Below are 25,020 nucleotides of genomic sequence, written 5' to 3'. Positions count from 1 at the left end.
AATCGGGTAATGGCGCAATATTTTTGAAATCCATACAGCCAAGCTCACTTACACATGCCAATGCTCGGCTGGGTTGATGTATTGACTCATCGTCATTACGGAAATTGAGGGGGTGGTGGGAGGCAGAACCTTCTTTCTCTCCATTGCTGCTGTACGCGCACTTGACTCAGTTATCGAAGGCACGTCGATTTCGTACGTACGATAACGAAGCCCAAAGCTATAAAGTAAACATACAACGTAGCGCTATCTATCATTTAGCGTTTGTCAGTTTTCGCGTACGGGAACCCTTTGTGACGGTTTGGTAGTACATTTAGTGTGCGTGTGTTTAAAATATAGTGCAGTGTTTTAGAAGAAACCACGTTTGAAGAAAGTTGATTGTTTGTGGCTGTAGCTAGTTACACTAATGGCTACGATTCCGCAATATTCTCCCGTAAGTATCATTGGAAAAAAGGTTGCTTTTCCACCCAGTCAAGGGGCGAATGTGTGATGAGTCAGCGTTTCGTTTTCTTTCGCTTCCATTCTAGACCCTTCCCTTTCTGGGGCTAATACCGGGCGGATTAAGTCCGGGACGTATGCTGCGTATCAAGGGCATCATTACCAACCATGGAGAACGGTGAGGAAATTCACACGCCTACAGCTTTTGCTGCTGCGTTGTAGCTGCGATGAGTCATGTTTCTAATAATGTGTTTTTTTTTCAACCCATTTTTCACCCACACCAGCTGCCAGATCTACATTCAATCGGGTGCGGCAGTGAATCCGCGCGACGATGTCACGCTGCACATTAGCATTCGACCGCACGAGCACGCGATCGTGCGCAACTCGATCCAGAACCAGGTGGTCGGGCCGGAGGAACGCTACGGTGGCTGCCCGATCCGGTACGGCGAAAGCTTCGATCTGCTGATACTGGCCGAAGCGACGCAGTACAAAATTGCCATCAACGGTGCACACTTCTGCACGTTCGGGCACCGGTTGCCGTTGCATCGGGCGCAGTACATTTCGATCGCCGCCGGCGGCACGATCTATTCGATCCTGTCCGAGGCGGACGTGCCGGGCTCGGTGCCAGTGAATCCATATCCACCAATCGGTAGGTGTCACGGCAGTGCAAATGACTGAAACAGCCAAATGCTTATCTTATCTCGTGTGTTCGATATTTCCCCTTCCCTTTAACACACACACCTTACCTTATCATCCACCAACAGTGCATCTCCCTCCAGCGGCACCGTACGCACCACCGGCGATGGGCTTTGTACCGAATGCGCCACCATCGAACTTACCGCCACCGCCCCCCTACACACCGCTGCCATCGCACCCGATCGGTGGCGGAAGTGGCCACTATCCAGGTAGAACCAGGCGGCTACTCTTTGGGAGACTGTTCTAAGCCCGTAACCGATCGATCGACCACACCATCACCTCTGTCACACAACCTCTTCCTTATCTAATGTCTTAATGTGTTGTGTCCGTTTTCCCATTTTTTTGGTTCAACTTCGGCTACATATCTAAAGGAGTAGGTGGCTATCCACTACCACCACCACCACCGCCACCGCCGTCGACGATGCCCGGCTATCCGCACTATCCTACGCAGCCCCCTGGAGCACCGCTGCCGGCGGCCGTGCCATTTTCGGTACTGTTCAAAGAAGAGTTGCAGGCAAAAGTTGAGCAAATGTAATGCACTGTTTACGACACACCTATCCTTTGCTACCTTAGTACTGGCATACTCCCCCCAATTACGTGTCCTGCTGCAGTCCGTGGCTTTTTAGAGAACGGGTATGCTGGCAGTTGGTTAGAAAATTTCGCTGGCAAATAGTTTTGGCATTTATGTTTGCTCTTCTGTGTCCTAGAGTCTATATGCGTTTCTTTATGTCGTTATTACGCTTCAAACACGTGGCGTTACATTTGCTTACTGTGTTGTCCGTGTAAATTCCGTTATCTGTAAATTAACTGTATATTTCCTATTCCCTTACGCCGAAACGAAAAGCCTTCCTCATCCCATGATGCTTCACGCGAAGACAATCGCGTTAAGATGAAAACCCTCCCGTTCAAACAAACGATCACTAGCGGCATACAGCAAACGCAAGATTTTCTTCGCAACGCAGTAGGCGATAAATCAAACGCCAAAGGAATGGCTACCCATTCCCCCATCTCACCATCCCAAACTGCTCAATCCCATCCGGCAAGTGTCAAGGTATGCGAGAAGCTGCTATCACATTCCATTCGCTCTGTACATTGTAAAGTGGTTGTGTTATTGTTTGATGTTTTCTGTGTTTTGTATTCGTCTTTTCTTTGCGCTCTCAATCATCACCACTGCGCCCGTTTGCCATACAGCCTGGTTTCGTGATGCCGCCAGGGAGTGGTCCAGGATATGGTGCACCGATGTATCCAACGGCACCACTACCACCACCACCAGGCGCCCTCTACTCGGCAGGATATCCATGCGCGCCGCATCCCCAACCACAGCAACATCAGAGCGCAGGCTTTGCAATGACGCCCGGTGGTGTAGCGTCGACAGCTTTAGTGGCTGGCACGGGTGCTGCCATTGCTTCTAAAATGCTTCCCGTACGTTGCAAAATGTGAGATCAGTGTATTTTTGTTTGATTTTCTATTTTTTTGTCTGTCTAGCTGTTTTGTGTCCAAAGAGCTATTGGCTTAAGGGGTTTTAAAAGTGTCTTTTTTTATTTGGGTATTGGGATTTTGCGGTAGTTAAACATGAGAAAATAATTGCTGTGCTTTTCTACTGTTTCAGAAAGGGAAAACCAGCAGATTACTAAAGTACGGTGCCGCAGCCGGTGCAGCCGGTCTTGGAGGGTACGCCCTGTCGAAGGCGTTCCGGCGTAAAGGCAGCAGTAGCAGTAGCAGCAGTAGTAGTGACAGTGATTAGATTTTATTACACACTTTATCGATATCATAGAAACACATTGAAACGAAATAGTCATATTGGTTTTAAAAGTTGTTAAAAAGTAAGATTGGAATATATTATCTATTACCATTTGGGGCATACAAATTACAGCACACTCCCTTTTTATCGTACCAATTCCATATAGTTAAGCATACGTTCCGAAACGGTTTTATATTCTTTTTTACTAGCTAAGTTATATTCTTTACGGTAAAAAAAAAACAAAACATTAAGGATGTCTTTTCAGTTGCTTATGGATTGTGTTTGACGTGAACTGGAATTCTAAGACTCCCTTTAATATTGTAAATCCAATTAGATTCCAATTGAGCCTTCGCATGAAGGCTGCCATTGAATGCACTTTTAGCATTCTTTGTTCAGGGGTTGTGAGCATCATGAAGTTATTCCTATTGGATTCCGATTGAGCAGTGGTCTTCAACTTGATGTCCGTGGCATTGATGTTTATTAACATACGTGATCTGCGGAAGAATTGATTACTTTTTAAAGAAAAGCTTTTTTGCTCAACCAAGGTCAAATTTTCATCCGGCATACCTAGAGTGAGATTATAACATATTTGATCAAAAAGTGTTGAACAAATGTAACAAATGTGGGCCGCGGGCGCATGTATTTACAAAGCTTAAGAGGGCAGTGATACTAAAAAGGTTGGAGAACACTGCCGTAGAGTTCACCTCCCTTTAAGACAGAGTCAAGAAAGTGTCTCAAAATTATGAAAACCCCTGAAAACCTCTGTAAGGGCCTCAGGCCTTCTTAGGCTTTTACCGATTTCACATGCTGATAACATGAGCAAAAGCTGTAGTTGTGATAAACTCTGATTAGCAGGAGCTGTAGATAATTTTGTTCGAAGAGAAAGTGTGACACTTTGGCCGTATTCCAAATCGTATTTCAAAAATGCAGTAGATACTAGAAAGATATCGAGTTGCGAATGCTTAGTAAATGTCTCGTAAAAATGACATGCACCATCTACTTTCTACACTTCCTCTTGGTTTTGATGGATTCGTTTTGGGGATCATTTACTTCCTGAAATTGCGTCTAGAATTGGTGCACAATCTTACGAAGAACTTACCTCTTTATACCTTCGACACCGCCCAAACCCCACATAGAGCTCCAATCGCATGGAACACTTCCTGCCATCATAATATATTGCTGGTTTCATTTCAATTCTTTCGAAATTTCTATGTTAATTTTTCCATAAGATTACATTTATTTCAAGTACTCGATTAGCCAATGACTTTTTTTTCTTTCCGCACACTTTCCACTTTCATCACATTTAAATAGAGCACGATAGCAGCAAGCCGCTTGTACGGGGCGCGAGCGTTTTGTGCGTTCTACTAACTTGTAACACGCAGTTTTGTTTGGCTGGGGGAAGAAGGGAATGATGTCCCTTGATTTTGCTTAAACTCTTCTCTTACTGTGATTAGTAGTTGCACATGCAGAAGGTTCAAAAGGAAAAAAAACGGCTTACTGTATGTATCTTTCCAAATATACACAGCTTACAATAGAGGTAGCGCGGCGGCGACGGCGGCGTACTCAGAATGCTGCTGGCACACGCGAATACTTTCCTCCGTCCGACCTGGACTGGGAATTGGTTTCGCGTGGGGCGCCACTGGCGCTCACTGGCGATGTGCAGAATTGGATGACTTTGCTTTGCAAGCGCAAATAAATAACATTGTCCGTATCCGGACGTGTGACTGCCGTCGCTGGCTCCTTGTGCAGCGCGCGCGCGCGTTCATAGAACCGAATCGACCGGAACGAAACAATAACAGCCCATATTGGAGGAGAAGATGATGGTAGCAGAGGTGACTAAAGGGGCGATTACTTTTCCAGATTAAGCGCGTTGATAAACTCTTCCAGCTTTTCCTGAATCTGTCGCACGCGAACTGAAATAAGGAGAAATGTCGTTGCATGAAAATGTCATGCGTGTTTCAGCGCGAGGCAAAGCGTTACTTACTCAGTTCCTCTGCCAGCTGCACGCGCTTCCCAGTGAGCAGCTGCAGCTTCTTCTCATCATCCTCGCCGTACTCGTCCAGCACTTCCTTTATTTCCTTATCTAAACGCCGCGCCTCCCGGTTGATAACCTGCTGGCGGAGCGCATTCGCCGTCACCTTGATGACCTGCTGGATGCGCCAGAACAGTACCACGTCGCTGCAGTTCACCTCACAGTCGCTGCCCTGCTGCGAGTACAGGTAGTACGCCTTCCGGCAATCGTACGCACGGTTTAGCGCTTGCTTGAGGAAATGCCTACAGTTCGAAACGCAGAAAAAGGGTCATTTAAAACCTCACTTTAGTGTGCGCCCTGTGTGTCTTGTCTTACCGCCTGTAGATGGGATACCACGTCTCCCGGATGTAGTCCGTCTCCACCTCCACGTTGCCCCGCTGGAGGTTTTTCCGCACCGTCGTCAGCTCGTCGTAGCTGAGCGTGGGCGAATGTTTCGAGTCGCTGTCGAGTATTTTGTCCAGCTCGGACTTGACCTGCCGCCGTTTGTTCTGCTCCTCGGTCGACGAGCGCCAGTGCAGCCATTTCTGGCTGGTCGAGGGACCAAACATTTCGCCGATCGTTGTCTCGGTCGCCTGCAGCTTATCCTTGACCGAGGCTTCGAAAAAGCGCACCGCCTGGTCCCACTCCTGCTTGTCGTGCACGCTCCGGTCCTCGAGCGTGTTCAGCTGTATTACGCGCAGCATATCGATCGCCTTGTCCTCCCACGAGTGCCTTCGAATGGCTTCGTCGATGACGGCACTCTTCAGGTTGTCGTACAGGTCGTCGTGATCGGGCGTGCGGCGCGCGACCTCCATCAGATGCTGAAACTCCTTCTGCAGCGCTTCCCAGCCCGCCTCGACCGATTTGGCCGGCAGTGCCTGTTCGGCCCACTGGCGCAGCTTAATATCGACCATCGTGTTAAACGAATCTGTGGGAGGTGAGAGTTTTGAGAACAATTAGTTGGAGGGTCTTTGTTGTTGACGCTTCGAATCTCCATCACTCACTCTGCGATCCGGACTGGGCGGCCGGTAGGTAGATGTTTTCAAACACGTAGCTTGAAAGCTTCTCCCACAGCTTGCTGTTCATCAGCTCTTCCCACTTTTTGGCGGAAACTTGGGACAGATTGACCACCTCATCCAGCACTTCTCCCTTCGCCTTTTCGAACAGCTCATCCCGACCGGACTCGCGTAGTCTGAAAGAATGGGAGAGGTAAACAATATTTTAAATTTCTTGGAAAAGGGAGAAAAAGACGGACCAGATAGAAACATACCGTGGGAAGTTGTTTTTCCATTCCGTTTCCAGGTTAAAGCGTGTCGCCTTGAACGCATCCGCCTGTTGCTCGATCGTTTCACGCACCATCTTCCAGAACCGGTCGGCCACGGCTAGGCTGAGGTTTCTCGTCGTCACCTGATGGGACATTGTGACGCCACTTCTGTGTTTTTTTTTTGTTTTATGAAAAAAAAAAATTTGTAAATAAGTAAAAAAAAGGTTTGAAACTCCACTGTCATTTGTCATATGCCCTCCAACACTTACTGGAATAGTTTGGAGTTTTTGAAAAACTTTTCCTCATACTCGCGTATCGTTTCGATGCTGTCGTCCTTGCGGCCGCGCCCCGTCACCACGGCAAAGTAGCCGAGCGCCTTCATGGGGAACAGCTTGCCGGACAGTATCTTCCGGATGCGGTTCGGGTCGGCCAAATCTTCCGCCAGGTCCACCTTCGTCAGCACGAAGATCGTACGCTTGCCGAGCGGATCGCATTGCGACACGAGGTCGGTCACGTTGCTGCGTTCCGCATCGACCGAACCGTCCTGAAATGGAAGAAATCAAACATTAAAGCTCTCTTCTCCGCTTCTCGCACTGCTTTCTCTCACTCTCTCACTCCCCACGCTTACCTGAATGCACAAAATGATCGCATTCGGGTTGCTCATGTAGTGTTCGGTCATGTGCTTGATCTGATCGCGCGTATCCGGCGCCATATCGACCGTCTGCGTCGAAATGATGCCCGGCAGATCGACCAGCACCATCCGCTGCAGCCCCGGTCCCTTCACCGTCATCGAGATCACGTCCATGCTGACCGTCTTGCCGCCCCGCACCGAGTTGCGCATCCGAATCTCCACATCGCGCCGCAGCTCCGCCAGATCGCTCTCCTTCGTCAGATCGTACTCCCGCTCGGAATCGCGAAACTGTGCCACATGGTACGGACCCTCCGACAGCGTCACCTTGACCGGGGCACGCGTCATCATCTCGCCACTGCCGCGCGGGAAGATGCGCGCCTGCGCAATCGATTCCAGCACCGAAGTTTTGCCGCTGCTCTGATCACCGACCACCACCACGCGCGGCAGATGGTCAGCCGTGGTGTAGCTCGTATCGTACCCGGACAGCTCGTCCAGCACCTCCGAGTACATGTCGATGAGCGATTTTTTGATGCGCTTCTTCGTCGGCTGCTTGCGGTTCGTCTTCAGTATCAGATACTGCTGCCGCAGGTCGCGGTTTTCCTTCTCGAGCTTTTCCACCTCCCGCTGGTACTTGAGCTGCACGTTCATGATTTCCGTCTGCAGCGAGTCGACCTGCGCCTGCAGGGTGTCAACGCGCTTGCGGCTGTCCTCCGCGCTGAGCCCCTTCGCGTTGACGGTGTTTTTCGCGCGCAGCTCCTCTTTGGTTGCTGGTGGTTGTTTGGGGGGGAGAGAGAAGGAAGAGCGAGAGAAAACCGGGAAGGAAAATTAACACAGCACTAGAAAACAAACAATCAGAACCAATTCCGAGGCGTCGTTTTTTTTTAACCACTCAAGAATGACTAAATCTTTTGGTGCGCTCTGAGACCCCATCACCAGCATCTATCTACATAACGCATATTTAATCGTATTAGATTTTTATACGCTAACTGGTTTTTACCTCCATATAGCTCAGAAATAAATTCTGACAAGTTCTGGAAGGAACCTAAAGAAGCCAAATAGAGAGAGAAAGAGAGGAAGAGAAAGAAAAAAATAATTTCGATTAAACGCGGCACAAACTTTCCTTTTAACTGACCCCTATAAGATGGGTAGAGGGGAAGGTGAACGGGAAGAGCGAATGAATCACGATGAAACGATTAGTAACGGTACACGTTCGAATATGATTTCTCGTGAACCGTTACTCTACACACTATCGACCCGTAACGAACCCACGGCGATCGCGTTGTTGATGAAACAGTTTAGTTTTATCCAAAATGAATTAGAAATAAAGTGAATTTTGAGTGTAGCAAATTAAATTACATTTACATAGAAGAAATTAAACGCTTTTTGGCTTGTCTCTGATGCATTCTGCCAGGCTTAGTGCATTCCGTGCTATTTGTAAACACACACACGCCCGATAACCGTTCGAGCTTTTCGTGCCCAGATGATGTAAGCACGCTCACACACGAACAAACAAACAACAACCCATAATAGCTTTTACATCATCGTGAACAGTACGGGTTTTGTAAACATTTAATCATTCTTGAGCACTTGGGTCGGAACGGAACGAACACGGGATACCGGGAGCACGTTTACTTACTCTCAATCTGTGGGTTTTGTTGCGTTTCCGCTGCTTCGATTGCGTTGTCCAGCCGCTGGTCGAACCACTGTCGCCACTCGTTCAGCTTGTGCTCGCTCAGCTGCTTTAACCGGGGATCTAAAAATATGACCATGACCGTAAACAATTGTGCTTTTTCTACTCCACCACTCTGACGGTACCTATTTCGATCGAGTCTTTCACGGCGTCCTTAACGGCGAGCAGGTTTTTCGTAAAGCCGGCCCACTTCTCGTTGTCGGGGAACACCTCCTCCAGCCACTTCATGTCCGGCAGCCCGTCCTTCCACTCCTCGTACCGCTTGTTGAGCGTAACGCCACCACCGATGGCACTGCCGAGCACGAGGTAGCGCAGCTTCAGCACGCCCCTCAGCACGCGCCCAATCAGCATGCCGTAATGGCGCTGCTGCTGCCCACCATAGTACTGCCAACCGCTCGCGTTCGGTGGCCGCAGGAATTCCTGCTGCCGGTAGTAGTTGTACCGGGACCAGGCCGTGGAATGGTTGCTACCGCCGGTGCCACCAGTTCCATTGCCACCATTGCCACCGGGGGTCGTAAAGCCGGAAAAGTTGACGCGGCTCACCGTGTACACGACCGGTCGAATGTGCTTGAACCGCGGGTCGATGCTGATGAACCAGACGGGCGTTTTTGGCATCGAATGGGCGTTTTTTTTTGTTGGCACAAGACAGGTTGACGACACGCGCGAAGACATAAGGAAAGTAAAAACAAAAAATCAATAAACTTTACATAACGATATGAGCTCATGACGGATGCAGCGAGAGAGAGCAAGCAACCAGCCAGCCGTCGTGTGTCCTGGTAACAACGCGTTTTTTTCGGTGCCTTACCTCGACCATCCACGAAGCAGTTGGGCCATTTTGTGCTTCCGTTCCTTAACCGATCCTTTTCCGAGTTAGGGAGCCAGCCGATGGATCATTGTACTTTGACGACGCTAGAAATTACGGGACGAATCCTTCTCTGCTGCTAGTCAGCTTTTTGCTCGGGGACCTCTGCAAATTTCGATCCACCTCCCACTGTCATCGGGGAATTTTGACGTGCAGCGGACAAGGTGACTGCAAAAAGATAACCTTCCAAACAATTTATTTTTTGTGGGTTGTCTGTTTTTGTAATTTTATATCGAAATCTTTATCCAATTCTTGTTCAAGTATTGCAAATTCAATTATTTATGAGCAAAATAAAACATTTTGTAGAAGCATTGCATTTAATTTTGAAAATTAACCGTTATTGTTGATGTAGACAATTCAAAAGCTACCTCAACAACAACCACCTTGGCATTAATCCACGTGCGGGAAACTGTCATATACCGGCGAATGTTGTTGTTATTCGCAAAATTGGAAACACATTCTCCTCTTGGTTCGCTTTTCGCAAAAACGTGCAATTTATGGTGTTTGCGTGGTGATTTCAGTTAAAACCCGAACGCGATGAAGGTTCGGTAAGTGTGTGTTGTGTTGTTTCCTTACTTTTCCGGGTGCATATTAATATTACTTTACATCCTTACGCGTTCCAGCCATAGCCGTCCGCAGAAAAACGTTCGCCAGGGGGGCCGAAATGGGCGCAAAAGCAGCAAAGCGCCGGCGGTGAAAACGCGCAAAGATTTGCGCAAGGAAAAGCGCCAGCAGAAGAAGCTGAACCGCTTCAACTACCACAACCGCAGCCGGAAGGAACGGCAGGGGCAGGGAGCAGGAGACGGCCGACACCAGAAGCAGCACGGAGGCAAGTTTGCACACGATCAGCAGTCGGATGGCGACGACGAGTCGGAGGTGTTTGACGATGATGAAGAGATCCCGTCGGACGATTTTAGCGATGAGGAGGACAGTGGGAAGGGCATGGCAAGGGGCAGCAAGAACCAGCCCGTGTCGAAACCCTACACGAGCCAGTTGGAAGTGGAGCGGGAGAAGGAAATGATGGAGTTGCGCCGGTATGAGGAAGGGCTCAAATCGAACCGCATCAAGCAGCTGGAGGCGGCGAACGAGGAGGACGATCGTGTGATTGAAAAGTACGAAAAGCTGTTGAAGATCAACCGCCGCCGGAACAAGGAAGGTATACCGAAAAGCTTCAACGATGGGTTGGACTACGCGCTCGAACTGTGCACCGACGAGAGCATACGGAAAATGTACGAAGCGGCTAAGGAGGCGGCCGAGCTGGAGGAAAACTCGGGCGATGAGTTTGTGGAGGATTTGAAGCAAGCCGTCGGGGGAAAGCTGAACGATGAGCCGAAGGAAGATAGTGGCGAGCCGTCGAAGCGAACCAAGAAACGTAAAGAAAAACTATCGCCTAAGGAACGGAAAAGGGTGGAAAAGTTGAAGAAGATTGAGGAGAAGTACTTTGGGCTGGACGATATGGACGACGATTTGGGTGAGTACGATTCGGAAATGGAGCAGGAGGAGGAGGTGGCGGATGAAAACGGTGGCGAGTCGGATTATTCGGAAAACGATGAGCTGTACGATTCGGACGAGGAGGAGGACGACGAGCTAGAATCGGATGAGGAGCAGGAAGAGGAGAAAAATGGAAAGCGAGTAAAATTTGCCCCCAAAGAGAAGGTGGACAAGAAGCGCAAGAGGGCGGATAGCATGTCCGAAGAGGACGAATTTGATGATTTCGATGATGATGATGACGCGTATTCGGATGAGGATAGTGAAGCAGAGCTTAGTGAAGAGTTCGAGCCAAGGAAAGGGGTAAAACAAAAAAATGGCAATCAAAAGAAGAGCAAAAAGACCAAACGGGATAACAACAGTGACGAGGAAGAGGATGGAAATGGTGCAGGACGCTTCGTGTTGCTAAAACCCAGCAAAGAAAAGCAGTCGAAAAATGGAAAAGAAACGAAGAAAAAGGCCACCGGCAAGCGGTGGCAAGCATCGTCGGACTCGGAAGAGGAACCGGAGTACGACGACGAGGAGGAAGATTTCGACGATGAAGACGATGGGCTAGACGACCTGTTCGATGATGAATCTGGCTCGGACGATCCGTCCGACGGTGAAGATGGCAGCAAATCCTCCGCCAAAAAAGACGACGGCACCTGGGAAGACATCTACGGCCGTAAGCGCGACAAAGCGGGCAATATCATCAAGGAGGACAATAGCAGTGCCGGCGCCACCGGTGGCAAATACGTTCCCCCGCACCTGCGCGCCAAACTGGAGGCGGAAGCAGCCGCCAATGGGAACGCAACCGATCCGAAGCAGCAGGAACGGTTGCAGCGTCTCCAGCGCACGCTCAAGGGACAGATTAATCGGTTGGCCGAATCGAACGTGCACCGCATCTCCATCACGCTGGACAATCTGTACATGCAGAACGCACGGCACGACATGAACAGCACGCTCACGGCGCTCATACTGGAGGCAACGGTCGTGCCCACGCTGACGCCTGAGCGGATGGTGCTGGAGCACATGCTGCTGGTGGCCATACTGCACGCCAACGTGGGCGGCGAGGTGGGCTCACAGTTTCTCGAAACGATCGTTGGCCGGTTCCTGGAGCTGCTGGGCGAGATCGAGACGACGCCGAACGAGGCAAAGCAGCTGGACAACTGTGTGCAGCTGATGTGCCACCTGTACACGTTCGACATCGTCAAGTGCAAGATCGTGCACGAGGTGATGCAGAAGTTGATCGAGTGCTTCAACGAGAAGGCGGTGGAGTGCATCCTGCTGGTGCTGCGTACGGTTGGGTTTATTCTGCGCAAGGACGACCCACTGGCGCTGAAGGAGTTGATCATTGCGATACAGAAGAAGGCAGCGAACGCGCCGGACAAGCTGAAGAATGAGTAAGTAGTTGGAGGTAACGAAGATGGTTGCCATGGTGAATGCAGCGGAGTAGGCGACTTGTCGAGGAATATGAAATGGTTTTAACCAACAAATTAACTCTCTTCTTTCTTTTCCCCCAGTCCACGTGTTAAGTACATGCTGGAAATACTGTTGGCGGTGAAAAACAACAACATGAGCAAGATACCCCAGTACGATCCGACGCTGGTGGAACACTTCCGCAAGCTGCTCAAGGGCATGATCAACAACGGCAAGTACGTATCGTCGCTCAACATCGGCATCGAGGACATCGTAAAGATACCGGAGCGCGGCAAATGGTGGCTCGTCGGGTCGGCCTGGCTAGGGGCCAAAGATGCGGGGCCAAACACCGGTGGAAAACTAGGGTCCACCTCCACCTCCACAGGGGAAGCCCAGTACAGCGAGCAGCTGCTCGAGCTCGCCCGCCAGCAGCGCATGAATACGGACGATCGGCGCAACGCGTTCTGCATCATCATGAGCGCCGAGGACTATCTGGACGCGTTCGAGAAGCTGCTGCGGCTAGCGATCAAAGATCTGCGCATTCTCGTGTCCGTCATCATACACTGCGCGCTGGCGGAGAAGGACTACAACCCGTACTACAGTGTGCTGGCGCAAAAGTTTTGCGACTACGACCGGCGCTACCAGCTAGCGATCCAGTACGCGCTGTGGGATCGGTTGAAGGAGATCCATTCGCTGCAGCAGCAGCAGGTTCGCAACTTGGCCCGCTTCATTACGCACCTCATCGGGGAAGGGGGGTTGGCCCTGTCCTGCCTCAAGGTGGTCGACCTGGCTGAGATCGATAAGGTGAACTTGCGGCTGATGCGCCAGATCATGCTGGGACTGTTGCTGATGGAGGACGAGAACAAGTGTCTGCAGGTGTTCAGTCGCATTTCGGCGAGCTTCAAGCTGAAGGCATTCAAGGATGGGATCCGGCTGTTTATGCATCACTTCCTGGCACGGGGTAGCAGTTCGGCCAACAGTAGCAGCCTACCGGAGGAGCAGGTGCAGTTGCTACAGGAACGCATCAAGCAGGCCGATGAGCTGCTGGCGACGGATACGAAGATTGAGTGCGATTTTTAGAGCGACGCTGTGCAGAGATCAGAAGAAAAGAATAAATCGTTTAAAAGTGATGTAAAATGAACATAAAAAAGTAGTGCAAGTGTCTACGGAAAACGCATTTGGTGAGTAGTACCGAAAAAAGGGGGGGCCAAAACGCACGTTGCTGTTGGTCGTTTTGAGAGCGATTTGGTTTATTTTTATCCCTTTTGTGTTGTGTCTTCGTTTCTTGCGTACTTTTTCCCCGTTTTTTATTTCCTTTTAATATGTTCCAGGTTTTTTTTCGTTCTATACTCATCGGGGACTTGCGTTTCGATTTCCATTTCCGCCACGCGATAGTTTTTAGTGTGATCGGTTTGTGAGTGCTGCAACGTGGGGGTTGTTTCACTTGTCCCCCGCCTGTTGCGATCTGAGCTGGTTTTGGCTGGCTTGATTGATTTCATCTTAACGCTCTCTCGGCCTTTCTTTTTCCTTTTTCGCATTAAACACTTTCCATTCCTTCGGCCACTTTCTCTGCTCCCCTGTGTTCCTATCTTTTCTTTATTATAGTTTTTTTGTTTGTTTGTATAACATTTTTTCCTTTCCCTTTACTAATCCTCGCCGTTCCTATGCGTTGAGCTCTGGGGGGGGGGGGGGGGGGCTATTGGATTTCTGATGCTTTAAGCTTCTCGTCTATTTGCTCGTCTCTTTTCTTCAGACCCGAATCGCTTTCGCTTCTTTCGCTGCACAAATGCACTTTTTTGATCCAATTCTTTCCTTTTTTCTACTCGTTTGTTTTTGCTTGTTTTTTCCTTCAATATTCTATCCCAATAGTAAGCCGTTTTGCGTTTTTTGTATTTATTTTTCACACTTATATGTGTGTTTTTGTGTTTTGCTTTGTTGTCCAATTCGTTTTTTTTGGCTAGTTTTGGATATTGATTAAATCTTTTACAAATTCTATATTTTGCTCCTGTATTTTCTACCACATTTTTATGTTTTTTTTTGTATGTTACCTTCTGTGGAGGGGAATGATGGAGGGGGGGGGGGGGGGACAAATATGCGGGCGATTTTACTGCTTGCCTTCAATTGCGGTAGTTTTGTTTTGTTCTCTTTTTTCATTCTTTTTTTTTGTCTGTTTCTTTTTTTCTTTTCGATCTCCTCTCTTTACCTGCTACAATTATTGTTGTGTTTTGTTTGTTTTCATGCTCCAATTGTTTTCCAATTAGTTTTCCTTTTTTTCGAGAGTTTTGTTTTTTGCTATTTTCTTTGTCTTTGTTGCTATTGTATTAAATGCATCAACTGTGACATTTGAAACAACAATGTGTGGAGTTGAAATGTGTTAGAAATTATAGTTTTTAAGCAAATTAAGTTCTAGTTTTATTGATTTGCTTCCGTATACGCGTGTGTGTGTGTGTGCATTTTGTAAGAAATAATACACACAAAATAAAAATACAAAAAAGTCATTAACCTATCTGGGAGTGAATCGAAAGCAAACCATTATATTTTATATGTTATTTTTTTTGCCTATTTCCCCTTTTTGTTTTCCCGCTCTCTATTCATTTTATATTCATATACATATATATTTTTAGCATTTATTTTATTCACTTTCCTATAGTCTTCGGCCAGCGCTAGGCCGCTCGGACAGTCCAATCCTCCATCCGTTGAGTAGCATTTTATTTCGCATCGCAAATCTTTCTGTCTTTCTTTTAATCCTCTTGACCCTCTGGGTTGTTGCATCGGCGGCACCCATTCTTATTATTTCTCACCCTATCTACTTCCGTCTTCCGTGTTTGGGATTTTCTTTTTTTTTTGTTGCTTTAATCCTTTCTGCCGCTGCTTCATAGATATAGTTCGTTTTTTTTATTTCGTTTTGAATTTTCCTATCCACAACCCCCTTCCCCCATGCCTCTCCCATCCCATGTTTAGCATAAACCAAGCGCACCTCTAAACAGCACATTTTCTCATTGTCACTTTCTCCTACACACATAAACTTCTTGTCTTCGCCGCGCGTTTCATACTTTCTTCGCCTGACATTCATCGTATTATTTTGTTTTATTCCTAGCACACAATCAGGTTTGTTTTGTTGCTTCATATTTTATGTTTTTTTCCTTTCATTTGTTATACTTTTTATCCTATTATGTTGTGTGTTTCGTGATGTATGTTTAAAGTGTGTGTTTTTTTGTTTCTGTTTTACGTTCATAAAGTAATCTTTGATTCATGTGTTTTCGTTCCCGCCGTTCGAGTCACAAAACCCTATTTTGTGTGTAGTTTTTTTCTTTGCAAAATAATTTAATTTAATTTCCTCGTTTTTCGCTCCTCTTGCAAGAGGAATATAATTTTGGTTCAAACAAAATATGATTTGCAAAAATATGCAAAAAATGCTTTCTCTCGCGCAATTCAACCGGGTTTGATGAACTCATTTTCAAAAGATTGCTTTACGCAGACGTGGCAAAAGGATATATTCTTAACACAAGCACCGAACCTACGGACCGGAACATCATGTAACATTGCAGCATTCATGCGATGCCCTTAATAACCGTGAATCTTTTTTTCTTTCCCGAAATGCCCAACAAACGCGCTACTGATGCATTTAAGTTGCAGTGTCTTCGATTTGCATTTCTTGTACAATTATTTCTCTTTTATTTCTTTTTTTACTCTCAGGACAAACAGAACACGGATGAACCGTACTGAAAGGATGCCCCCATCTTTCGGCATTTTTTGGGGGTCTTTTTTCTTCTTCTGCGAGTGTTCTTACCGTTGGAGGATTTATAGTTCAATCAAATAGGCGAATTGAGAAAAGATTTTCAAGAAAAAACTATTTGTCCATTGCCACACTTCAGTCCTTCGACTTTCCTTCCCCTGCCCGGAACAGTCCCGATTTCTTTTTCCTGGTGTTTTTCTTCTTATCTATTTTTTTGTAAAATCATCATCTTCCACAAACGAACAAACACACGTCCAATGGGAGGGGGGAAGAAAAGGAGGGCAGAAGTTTCTCTTATTTCGTTTTTCGTGTTCTGTCCAAATTTTCAGGGAGAGGCGTTGTGTGTTTTTCTTGTTTTGTTTTTTTCTTCTCACTTTTAGTTCTGTTTTATTTCATTTTATTTGTTCCATAGTTTTTTTTTTGCCGTTAGTATGTTTTGTGTTTTCAGTTTTGCTCCAATTTAATTGTTCCGCAATAACAAACAATAGTGCGCGCGTCTCTGGCTGGAGTAATGTTCGATATTAATGTTTTTGAGTGTGTTTTTGAGTGTATTTTTTCTGTTCTGAGTGTTACTTTTCGCTGTCTCTTCGCCTCACTTGGCCCTGTGTTTGTTGTCTTCTTTTCTTTTCTTTTCTGTGTGTGTGTGTCTGTCTGTGTTTTCTATTCCGTCAATCACTGTTGAACACACAGTAGTATAATGATCGTTATTTCTATTTTGTTTCCCTATTGTTTGCCACATTCCTTGCAGTGGGAAGGTAATTTGTTCTTGTATTACATCTTCTCCTGTTTTTTAACAATTTGCTTGATCTCTTACAACTCTACTGAACTAGATCAACCGAATACGACACCATACACACACACACACACACACACACACACACACACACTTACATGGATCGAAGATGTTTCAAAGTGCACGCTACAACACGATCGTTTGGTAATGAACGTGTTTTGAAAAAGAAAAAAAACGATCTTACTTCAAAAATGATTGTATATAGCCACTTAATGCAAAGTACGTTACAAGGTAGCGTTAGACGAGAGGAAGATACTATTTTTTGGGATGAAAATGAAACCAAACGGAGCGAACGTAAGTGGGCAAAAAAAAGTGGAAAAGCAATTTCTCTCTCTCTCTTGATTGATTATTAGGATTTCATGTCACATCGACTCGTAGTAAGTTACCACATCCCCTCCACCACCTAATGCTCTATTTGTGATTAGTATTCTTGTCGCCACACGATTTGCTGAAACAACAAGCAAAACGCCGAATAGGGAGAGGAAGATGCTTGATCATGCTCTGACGCACAATACTACACTTCCGCGTCCACCTACTACCACCACCACCACCACCCACTCTCAAAAGCTTCTGCTATTGTGAACGACAGTACAGAGAGATCGATCTTGCACATTCGGTGTGTACCAGCACTGTGCAGCTAAAAGTTACCCTTTCCTTCACCCCCACCCCACCGCCATGATAATCCACATGATCCTCTCCTTTCCCAACATGGTTCTTTCTGCAAACTACAAACAGCGAAGCTTCTTTCCTTGTTCAAAACGTAAATGTGTGTGGGTGTGTAAGTGTATGTATGGTGAGGTGGCAAACGCATTCTCTGTGGAAAACGGAGTGGGGGGATTGTATTTTCTTCCTCGTTTCTCAGTTTCAAATACAACGTGTTCTTCCTTCCTCTCTCTCTTTCTCTCTCTCTATCCTTCTGCTCTAGAGTTTGAAAAAACAAACAAACTAACAAAAAAAAAATGCAATAATGGTATCGATTATCGTCGTGTTTGCACCAAATTGTATGCCCCCGCGGCAAGGGATCTCCATTTTCTGAGGATTATATGTTCTTCTTCTTCTTCTCCAGCCGCGTTCGCTCCTTGGATGGTAAATGAATCCCTGGATCCCTGGAGTTGGATGGTAAATGAATCCCTTTGCACACTCTCTCTCTCTCTCTCGATATTTCTCCACACTCGACGACAATCGTCTTCAAAAACGGTAAAAAGAAGACCACAACCTCAACCTCAACGAAATAGTGGTTCTCTAGTTTCTCTAGAAGGAGAAAAAGGCTAATCCGTCGTAGTTGTGTTGTGTTGGTGGTTGTTAATGTCGCCATTTTTTTTTCCCCATTTAATATAGAAACGATGTTATATAACTATGTTTTGTTTTTTCCTTTCCAAACCCCCAGAGGTGCACAGCACACATGGGTGGTGGTGACGGCGGAGCGGATGCGGGTGCGGGCTGGCTGGCTGGATGTGTTTGTGTGTGTTGCTGGTGTTCTTCTTGTGCCATCATGCATTTTGCAGTTGTTGTTGTTCTTCTTCTTCTGCTTGTTGATGTTATCTGCTGCTACCGCATTGTTTCACACATCTGTTTCACAATTTCTTTTTGTTTTCTTCCTTGTTCTTTTTCTGTGTTTGTTATTTGTCGGTTTAACAACTTTCCTTTATTGTTTCTTTTTTTTAAACCTCAGAGACGAGATGGTATTTCTAATGTGTTTTTTTGTTTGTTTGTGTTTTTTCCTTCTTCTTTATATCTTTATATATTCTAGCTGCTGGTGGTGGTGAATGCTGTTGCTCTTCTTGCTGCTTGGTGCAACAGGAGGAGTTGTTGTAGTAGTAGTAGTAGTAGTTGTTGTTGTTGTTGTGGTGATGGTGGTATAAGAAAGTGCTGTAATATGTGTGGCCGGCGCCTACTGCTGATGCTGCTGCTGCTGCTGCTGCTACGGCTGATTCTGGTACCGTCGTTTACTGCTTTTTTACTGCTGTGGCTGCTGCTGCTGCTGTTGTTGTGTTTGTTGTTGTGGTTGTTGTTTAGACAGGCAACGAAGTATTAGTTTTTATCACCTGAGGTGTTGTTTTTAATGGCAATCACAGTCTCTTCGCCACATGATTTCAAGACAGTGCACTGGGGGGAAAATAAAAGGATGGAACGATTAGTTTCATCAGCACACTGGGCGAGACGGAGGCAACTCTCTCTCTCTCACTCTCTCGCTACGTCTATCACACAAATACTTACGACAATCTCTTTGCCGGAATCGAATTCCGAGCGCAGCTGGGTACCCAATTCACCGTCCGGGATCTTCAGATCTTCACGCAGGTCGCCGTTGTCGCTCATCAGCACCAGGAAGCCATCGTCAATGTCGGTCAGCTGGTAGTCCTCGCGCTTTACATTCGGGACGTCCATGTTGTGTGTTGACGGGCAGATATCTTCATACCTAGGGGAAAGTGGGGAAGTGAATGTTTAAGCGGTTAAGAAAGGGTGTTGTGGAAAAAGAAGAGCCCGGGTAGTACACATACTTCTTGCCGGTGAAGATGTCGATTCCGACCATGTGGACCTTGGCGTGACCGTGCTTGCCAGTCTTGGAAGTGGACATTTCCACAATCTTGCAGGGCCGTCCCTTCAGCATCACGTGACCATTTTTGCGCAGCGCGGAACACTGCATCGGGAACGTCTGGGACGCGCCGGAGTCGGCGGTTTCGAAGTGAGTGTCCTCCATTTCAGTCATTTTGATTGATTGGGGTTTTTGGGGGGAACGATCAAACGCTCGCACACAGAGAGAGAGAGAAAAAAGAGCACAACGGGGGGGTTGGCGCTAAAAACGAAGCAGAGTTCTTCCGATTGCTGCTGCCGCGGCACTATCCTCCCAGGGACGATGACGACGGGGTGGGTTGTTGTAGGCAGAGATCCTCCGTTCCTCCAGATGACTGGATATACAAACAATGCTGTTGTATATGCACGGTTAATCTGACGGATCTGTAAAAGATCTTGCTTACGCTGTTTTTTGAGAAAGGATAAGAAGAAGATTACATCATTATTAATAATTGTAATAGTGGTGCACATAGCTAAACCTCGATCCAAGCGGACCGCAGGATACAGCAGCTGGCTTTACCGACGGGTGGCACGAGCTTCTTCTTAAAGGCTTAAGAAAAAAAGCGACGGTTTCGGTTTGCGGATTCTGTGGAATACACGATCGCGAACGACAACAAACCCCTGGTGTTGTTGGACCAGCAACGTTCACAATAGGACAACCAAATGTGTACTGTTCTCGCTGGCGATAGATCGTACACCTAGAAGCTTCCTCCCTGGAGAACAATCTTCCAACCGGGGAAGGAAGTTTACGACGACGACTCCCCTCCCCCCCCCCAACAAGACAAACATGTGTCTAGGGACGCACCATCGCACTTCTGAATACGTGGTCGGGTGGTGTACGAAATCAATAATCCGTTGCAAATTTTCGATCCCGTGCTTCTTCCTCTGTTCCTTCCCCTTCAACCTACGCAGAGGCAGTGGCTGCAACGATTAGAGCGCGCGCACGTCAAGGCCAAATCGGCGATTTGTTCTAAGCATTTTTGCACCAAAATCGCATCAATGCACCCGGCAATTCTAAAGTGTGTGAGCTACACCGAGCCGCACACACACAAGCATGGCTTTAGAGAACGGGGAGGATGACACCACTCCCGAATTGAAAAATGCGCCGGCTACGCACAACAACAACACACCGCGCAATTATGGTACGATAAAATAGGCAGATTATCATGTGTATGACTTTATTGCATCATGATAAATGTGCGCTATTGACTTGCTATGATGCTATGCGCCGGAGCAATCAATATTTCATCATACTTAAGGCTTAAGCCCCTGGTATGATATTTTTCACATCAAAACACGTGCTTTTGGGTCGGAAATGGAAAACGATCGTGTTACGAATAATAGAAAATCAATCCGTAACATTAACATGTTCGTTTAGATACGTACAGTCTCTACAAAAACGACCAGTAACATATCAAATATGAATTGATCGTACGTTCCTTCCTTCCTTTTCTTCGTTCTTTTCGTGACGTGCCCCAGGTTCCACATGTGAGCTGACACGTTTTCGGTTTTTAACAACCCAACACCACACCGTTGAGTACTTCTCATTTAAAAGACGGTTCTGTGTGTGTATGGGTGTCATTGCTTCGTCTTATCAGTAACCGATTGGTAACGAATGGTGTGTTTTATGCTGATTACTTATCGGCTGGTGCAAGAGAGACGTCAGCGGATGAAAAGCTGAGGCGTTCACTCGTTGCTACTGTTGATAACAATTGATCCTTTTCCAAGGTGGGGTGGGTCATTCCAAACCGAATTTCTTTATCCAATTTGCACGATTTTGTAAATTTTTGTCCAAAGAATTGTGCTCAGTGGCCTTTCGATCTACATTGACTTTGCAGGCATCTCGGGATCGAACAATAGAAGAGTCTTCAGAACTCGTGGAGTAGAAACGAGGATCCGAATTTGACTCGTAACACGTGCGATTAAGCGTTACGCACCGCGTGCTGTGTCACCTATGTATCACACAATACGCAAATGTATTCGTTTCCAAGGTGACGACGATTGGATCAGTCTGAAGCCCTCTATCGCCGGTTGGGAACAAAAGGTTGCTGAAAAAGAACATAGTGTAGTACATGAGAATAGAAGAGAAAGCTCTTTTTCGTTCGTTTTGTAAATGGATGGGATGGGATGGGTCGGTTGGTTAGCGGTGGTGGTGGTGGGCAGAGGAGCGATATTGCTTTTATAGAAGAGATATCGAGAAGTCGGAACATCGCACCCGTTGAACATAACCTAAAAATAGAGCCGTGTCGCCCCCGGTTTGCCCGTGTTCGACACAAATCGGGGTAAAATGGGTACAATAGAACGAAAGTTTGCCTCTCACTTCGATCGACGTGTAAACTTTTTGTTCTAGTCTGTGATCACCACACACACATATGCATAATTTTTTTTTAGATAAATTGTAACATTACTATATGAATATTCTAATAGAATATTCCAACAAGACTTTCAACTGTTTCAAGTTGATATGATACGATGTATCCTACTATCCAAGACTCCAAGACTTTTCTTACTGTAAATTGTGATTGTGTGTGTGATGATGATGATTCGCTCACTCTACACAAGCCGGCGAAAAGAAGGCAAAAAGGAGAAAGACACAACAGTGAAAACGGCAAGTCAAATGCGGATCTTTACCCTCCGCTTTGGCGGCGGTTTGCCGGGTTTTTAAGCCACACCGGCGCTGATGATGATGGTGGTGGTGGTGATGTGGAAGAAGAAGAACATTTGCCGACACATCGACCGCTGCTGTAACCTGGCAGCAGGCCCGCACGGCTGCTTCTGCTGCTGCTCAAGCACATCGTCGCCGTCTTGAGAAAGCATGTAAACGCCCTGCGCCTACCGCGTTGCAGGTAGAAAGAAAGAGAGCGAGCGAGCGAGCGAGGGAGAGAATGAGAGCGCTAACAGGAACCGCTCTCTGCCCGTTACGGAACGAACGGTTCGCAAGCGGCACACGTGGGAGCGAAAAAGAGAGAGAGAGAGACAGACACCGCGCCACCGTGTGGGTTGGAAATCAATTGGAAAAAGGTAGGCTGAACTGCTTCTTTGCATCATCATCCCTCTTCCGTGCACGTCTAATTCCAATGTACGTCTTTTCTTGCAATTTCCCGGAGATTTTTTTTTGCAAGATTGAAACAATTTTTTCCGCCATTACCAAATCGTGCACTATAAAAACGTGTATAAAAAGGGAGCAATCATTCCTCTGAATTGTGCTCAAAATTCGGCACACGTTTTCTGCACTTCCTTGCGGCGGCCGCCGCCGCCGCTGTTGCGTTCCTTGCGCACCACACCACTTTCCGTCTGTGCATTCGTCATTCCGCGCGCGCACTCATACATTCACCGACACAGGCACATCAATGACCCCTCGTCACACGCACACACATGCACGGGCGCGCACGCACAACTCACTGCTCACTGCCTATATCACCACCACCATCATCACCACTTGCCATTTTGCCATGTTGCGGCATTCCGGCCGGCTCCACGCTTGATGACATGCAGCATAGCAGCAGCAGCAGCAGCAGCAATAGTAGCCACGTCAACTGTTGACACCTGGAGCTTTCCCTAGCCTTCCCTATTGCTTCTCAAGACAGTAGCGGACAAGTGGAAATGTGCCCCTTATCACACCACACACTTCCTCGCACTCCCCACTTTTTTGGACAGCATGCATAAGGTGGTGTGCAATTCCTTACAATATCTGCCAAATTGGTGGAAAATTTCAATTAACACAGGAAACGTGTCTTCACACCTTCTAGTCGCCCGAATGGGGGAGGTTAGGGAATGTTTATGGTTTTTTTACATCCATAGCTAAGCTTGCGAATGTGCTAAGCTTAGGCAGGAACATGAAATCATTCAACAGTGTATATGTGTGTTTGTGATTGCACTTACCCCTCCCACCTTGGTAGCACGATTTTACAGTTTCAGCTGCGAGACACGCGGCTTCCGACCGAATCGGCAATCACTCTGCCCCTCTTTGGCCTTTGTTGATATCCAACGAGCCCTTGGCCTTCCTTAGACTCTTCGCTAAAATCATGTGTACAAACATCTGTGTGTGCACCAAAAGATCAAAACGACTGCAGCGAATCCCGTTTTTAGTTTGACAGATTCTATCATCCAAGTAGACATCTCCGACCAACACAATATGTGGTCGGAAGTGTGTGTGTGTGTGTGTGTGTGTGTGCATGTGCAATTCTTGCACAATGTCCGCCTGAAGGGATATGTTATCAAAAGGCACGATAAAAATACAGCCAACCTGTGCCAAATCCTTCCAACATTCTTACTGGTGCGTAGGGGTGGAAGGTCCCATTTTGAGGTTGGTGGGGCAAAAAATCCATCCTTCTTGGGGACAGGCACCTCCTCCTCCCCGTGGGTTCCGTTGTTCCAACTCTGTACCCAATGTTGTGGGTACATTTACAGAAAACTCTTCAGACATGGTGAAAGCTCTACATCGACCGTAGCTGCACCGCACCCAGCGCGAACAGACACATCCGGTGGTGTTCTCGACAGCTTCTTTGACCATGTGTGTGCGTGTGCGTGTGTGTGGACTCTCCTTAAACGCACACACACACACACATACGCTGCAAATAAATTCGCATTTTACTACCAATAACTTGCACAAACCCCCTCTGCCATCGGGGGTTCTTCCACAGCGATGTGACCGTTCTTGTTCTTCCTCTTCTTCGTTCGTGGCGCACAGGAGCTCCTTTCACGTCATTTCATCGCGCGTTTCCGCTTTTCCATCCCATTTCGAACACCGTTTTTTTTTGTCCACAGCTCTCCTCTTCGGATATGGGCCGCCGTGTTGCCGCTTGAGCCACGGGCACCGCTTCTTCCACCACCATCATCACCACCATCGACGACCGCGACACCACCACCACCAGCACCATCACACATCGCCACCGACACGACGGCGACGTGCAAATGCAAAGGGGGCAGCGGGCGTACGGAATTATCACACTCTAATTTCTCCAGCCAGCCAGCGACCCGGGCCCGAAACGCTTAGCACACCCGTGTTCCACGCCGCAAACCGAACCGTTTCGTGCCACCGGCGCCCGTTTTCCAGCAGTTTTTACACACTTTTCCGGTACGCACTCCGGCAGAATGTCGCTACTCACATGTGTGATCAAAATGGTCACGGACAAAAGAAGATCGCTCCAACGATGGCGTTAGTTGCGGAAGCACATCGGTGCGGTGCGCGAGCGAGACGGCACGATTCACGCGGCACGAACGTGTGGTGTTCGCAAGAGGGGCAGAGTTTGACAGCCGCACAGTTTGCGTTTTCGTCGTGTACGCGGGGCCGCGGTGTGGCCGGCGAGTGTGCGTTTCTGTACGTCGAGCGAGGGGAAAACGCAGCCGGGCCGCTTCCGGTGTCGGTGTTTTCGGGCGAACGCTTTTGACCGCACAGTGGGAGTGTGCATTTTGTGGGCAGTTGTTGGTGGGGTTTTGTGCGTTTGTTTTTGATGAGAATTTAGTGGATGAAAAGGAAGTAAAGGTAAACGAGAGGAGGTATGCATACACAGCAACAAGCTTTCTCTATGCCAGGTAACTAGTTTTTTACATATTTGTTATCTTACACTGTTTTTCGGCTTACTTTTCAATGTTAACAGCATTATTTAATCTTTCACGATGTTTTTCAACAGCTGTCATTATTTGTAACACATTTGTGGCTGTTGAAAAAAGTTCGGGCGATTGTTGAATAATGCCGTTCACA

The 25,020-nt window shown here is 47.3% G+C and overlaps 4 protein-coding genes across 9 annotated transcripts; 2 read left to right on the top strand and 2 right to left on the bottom strand.

Annotated features, from left to right (window-relative positions):
* The first annotated feature begins 139 nt into the window (after positions 1-139).
* Positions 140-3,001, top strand: LOC120954704 (galectin-9B-like). 4 transcript variants are annotated; one of them, XM_040374861.2, is made up of 8 exons: positions 140-430; positions 525-613; positions 720-1,084; positions 1,200-1,340; positions 1,503-1,621; positions 1,976-2,182; positions 2,323-2,553; positions 2,741-3,001. In XM_040374861.2, the coding sequence occupies exons 1-8, from the start codon at positions 404-406 to the stop codon at positions 2,873-2,875; spliced, it is 1,314 nt and encodes a 437-aa protein (XP_040230795.2). In that variant the 5' UTR covers positions 140-403; the 3' UTR covers positions 2,876-3,001. The 4 variants fall into 4 exon arrangements, with proteins under 4 accessions (XP_040230795.2, XP_040230796.2, XP_049464323.1 ...); XM_040374862.2 differs by having other exon boundaries at positions 141-430; positions 2,323-2,567; positions 2,741-2,925; XM_049608366.1 differs by lacking the exon at positions 2,323-2,553 and having other exon boundaries at positions 144-430.
* A 1,084-nt stretch (positions 3,002-4,085) lies between these two features.
* LOC120954703 (dynamin-like 120 kDa protein, mitochondrial) lies at positions 4,086-9,455 on the bottom strand. Of its 2 annotated transcripts, XM_040374860.2 has the most exons (11): positions 9,274-9,455; positions 8,594-9,054; positions 8,415-8,531; positions 7,776-7,820; positions 6,776-7,545; positions 6,417-6,691; positions 6,154-6,315; positions 5,888-6,075; positions 5,220-5,811; positions 4,857-5,146; positions 4,086-4,785 (listed from the first exon to the last, which is right to left on the bottom strand). In XM_040374860.2, exons 1-11 carry the CDS (start codon positions 9,300-9,302, stop codon positions 4,721-4,723), a joined length of 2,994 nt encoding a protein of 997 aa, XP_040230794.2. In that variant the 5' UTR covers positions 9,303-9,455; the 3' UTR covers positions 4,086-4,720. The 2 variants fall into 2 exon arrangements, with proteins under 2 accessions (XP_040230794.2, XP_049464321.1); XM_049608364.1 differs by lacking the exon at positions 7,776-7,820.
* A 283-nt stretch (positions 9,456-9,738) lies between these two features.
* LOC120959526 (nucleolar MIF4G domain-containing protein 1 homolog) lies at positions 9,739-13,346 on the top strand. Its single transcript, XM_040382981.2, has 3 exons — positions 9,739-9,878; positions 9,954-12,200; positions 12,321-13,346. The coding sequence occupies exons 1-3, from the start codon at positions 9,868-9,870 to the stop codon at positions 13,294-13,296; spliced, it is 3,234 nt and encodes a 1,077-aa protein (XP_040238915.2). The 5' UTR covers positions 9,739-9,867; the 3' UTR covers positions 13,297-13,346.
* Positions 13,347-17,555: 4,209 nt separating this feature from the next.
* LOC120959529 (eukaryotic translation initiation factor 5A) lies at positions 17,556-24,558 on the bottom strand. Of its 2 annotated transcripts, none has more exons than XM_040382986.2 (4): positions 24,425-24,558; positions 19,244-19,721; positions 18,963-19,161; positions 17,556-18,851 (listed from the first exon to the last, which is right to left on the bottom strand). In XM_040382986.2, exons 2-4 carry the CDS (start codon positions 19,450-19,452, stop codon positions 18,777-18,779), a joined length of 483 nt encoding a protein of 160 aa, XP_040238920.1. In that variant the 5' UTR covers positions 19,453-19,721; positions 24,425-24,558; the 3' UTR covers positions 17,556-18,776. The 2 variants fall into 2 exon arrangements, with proteins under 2 accessions (XP_040238920.1, XP_040238921.1); XM_040382987.2 differs by having other exon boundaries at positions 24,387-24,530.
* Positions 24,559-25,020: the final 462 nt, after the last annotated feature.

The sequence above is a fragment of the Anopheles coluzzii genome, chromosome 3, assembly GCF_943734685.1.
Source record: "Anopheles coluzzii chromosome 3, AcolN3, whole genome shotgun sequence".
Lineage (NCBI taxonomy): Eukaryota > Metazoa > Arthropoda > Insecta > Diptera > Culicidae > Anopheles > Anopheles coluzzii.
Note: the sequence above shows the minus strand (reverse complement) of the source record. Positions and strands in the feature narration are given on the sequence as shown.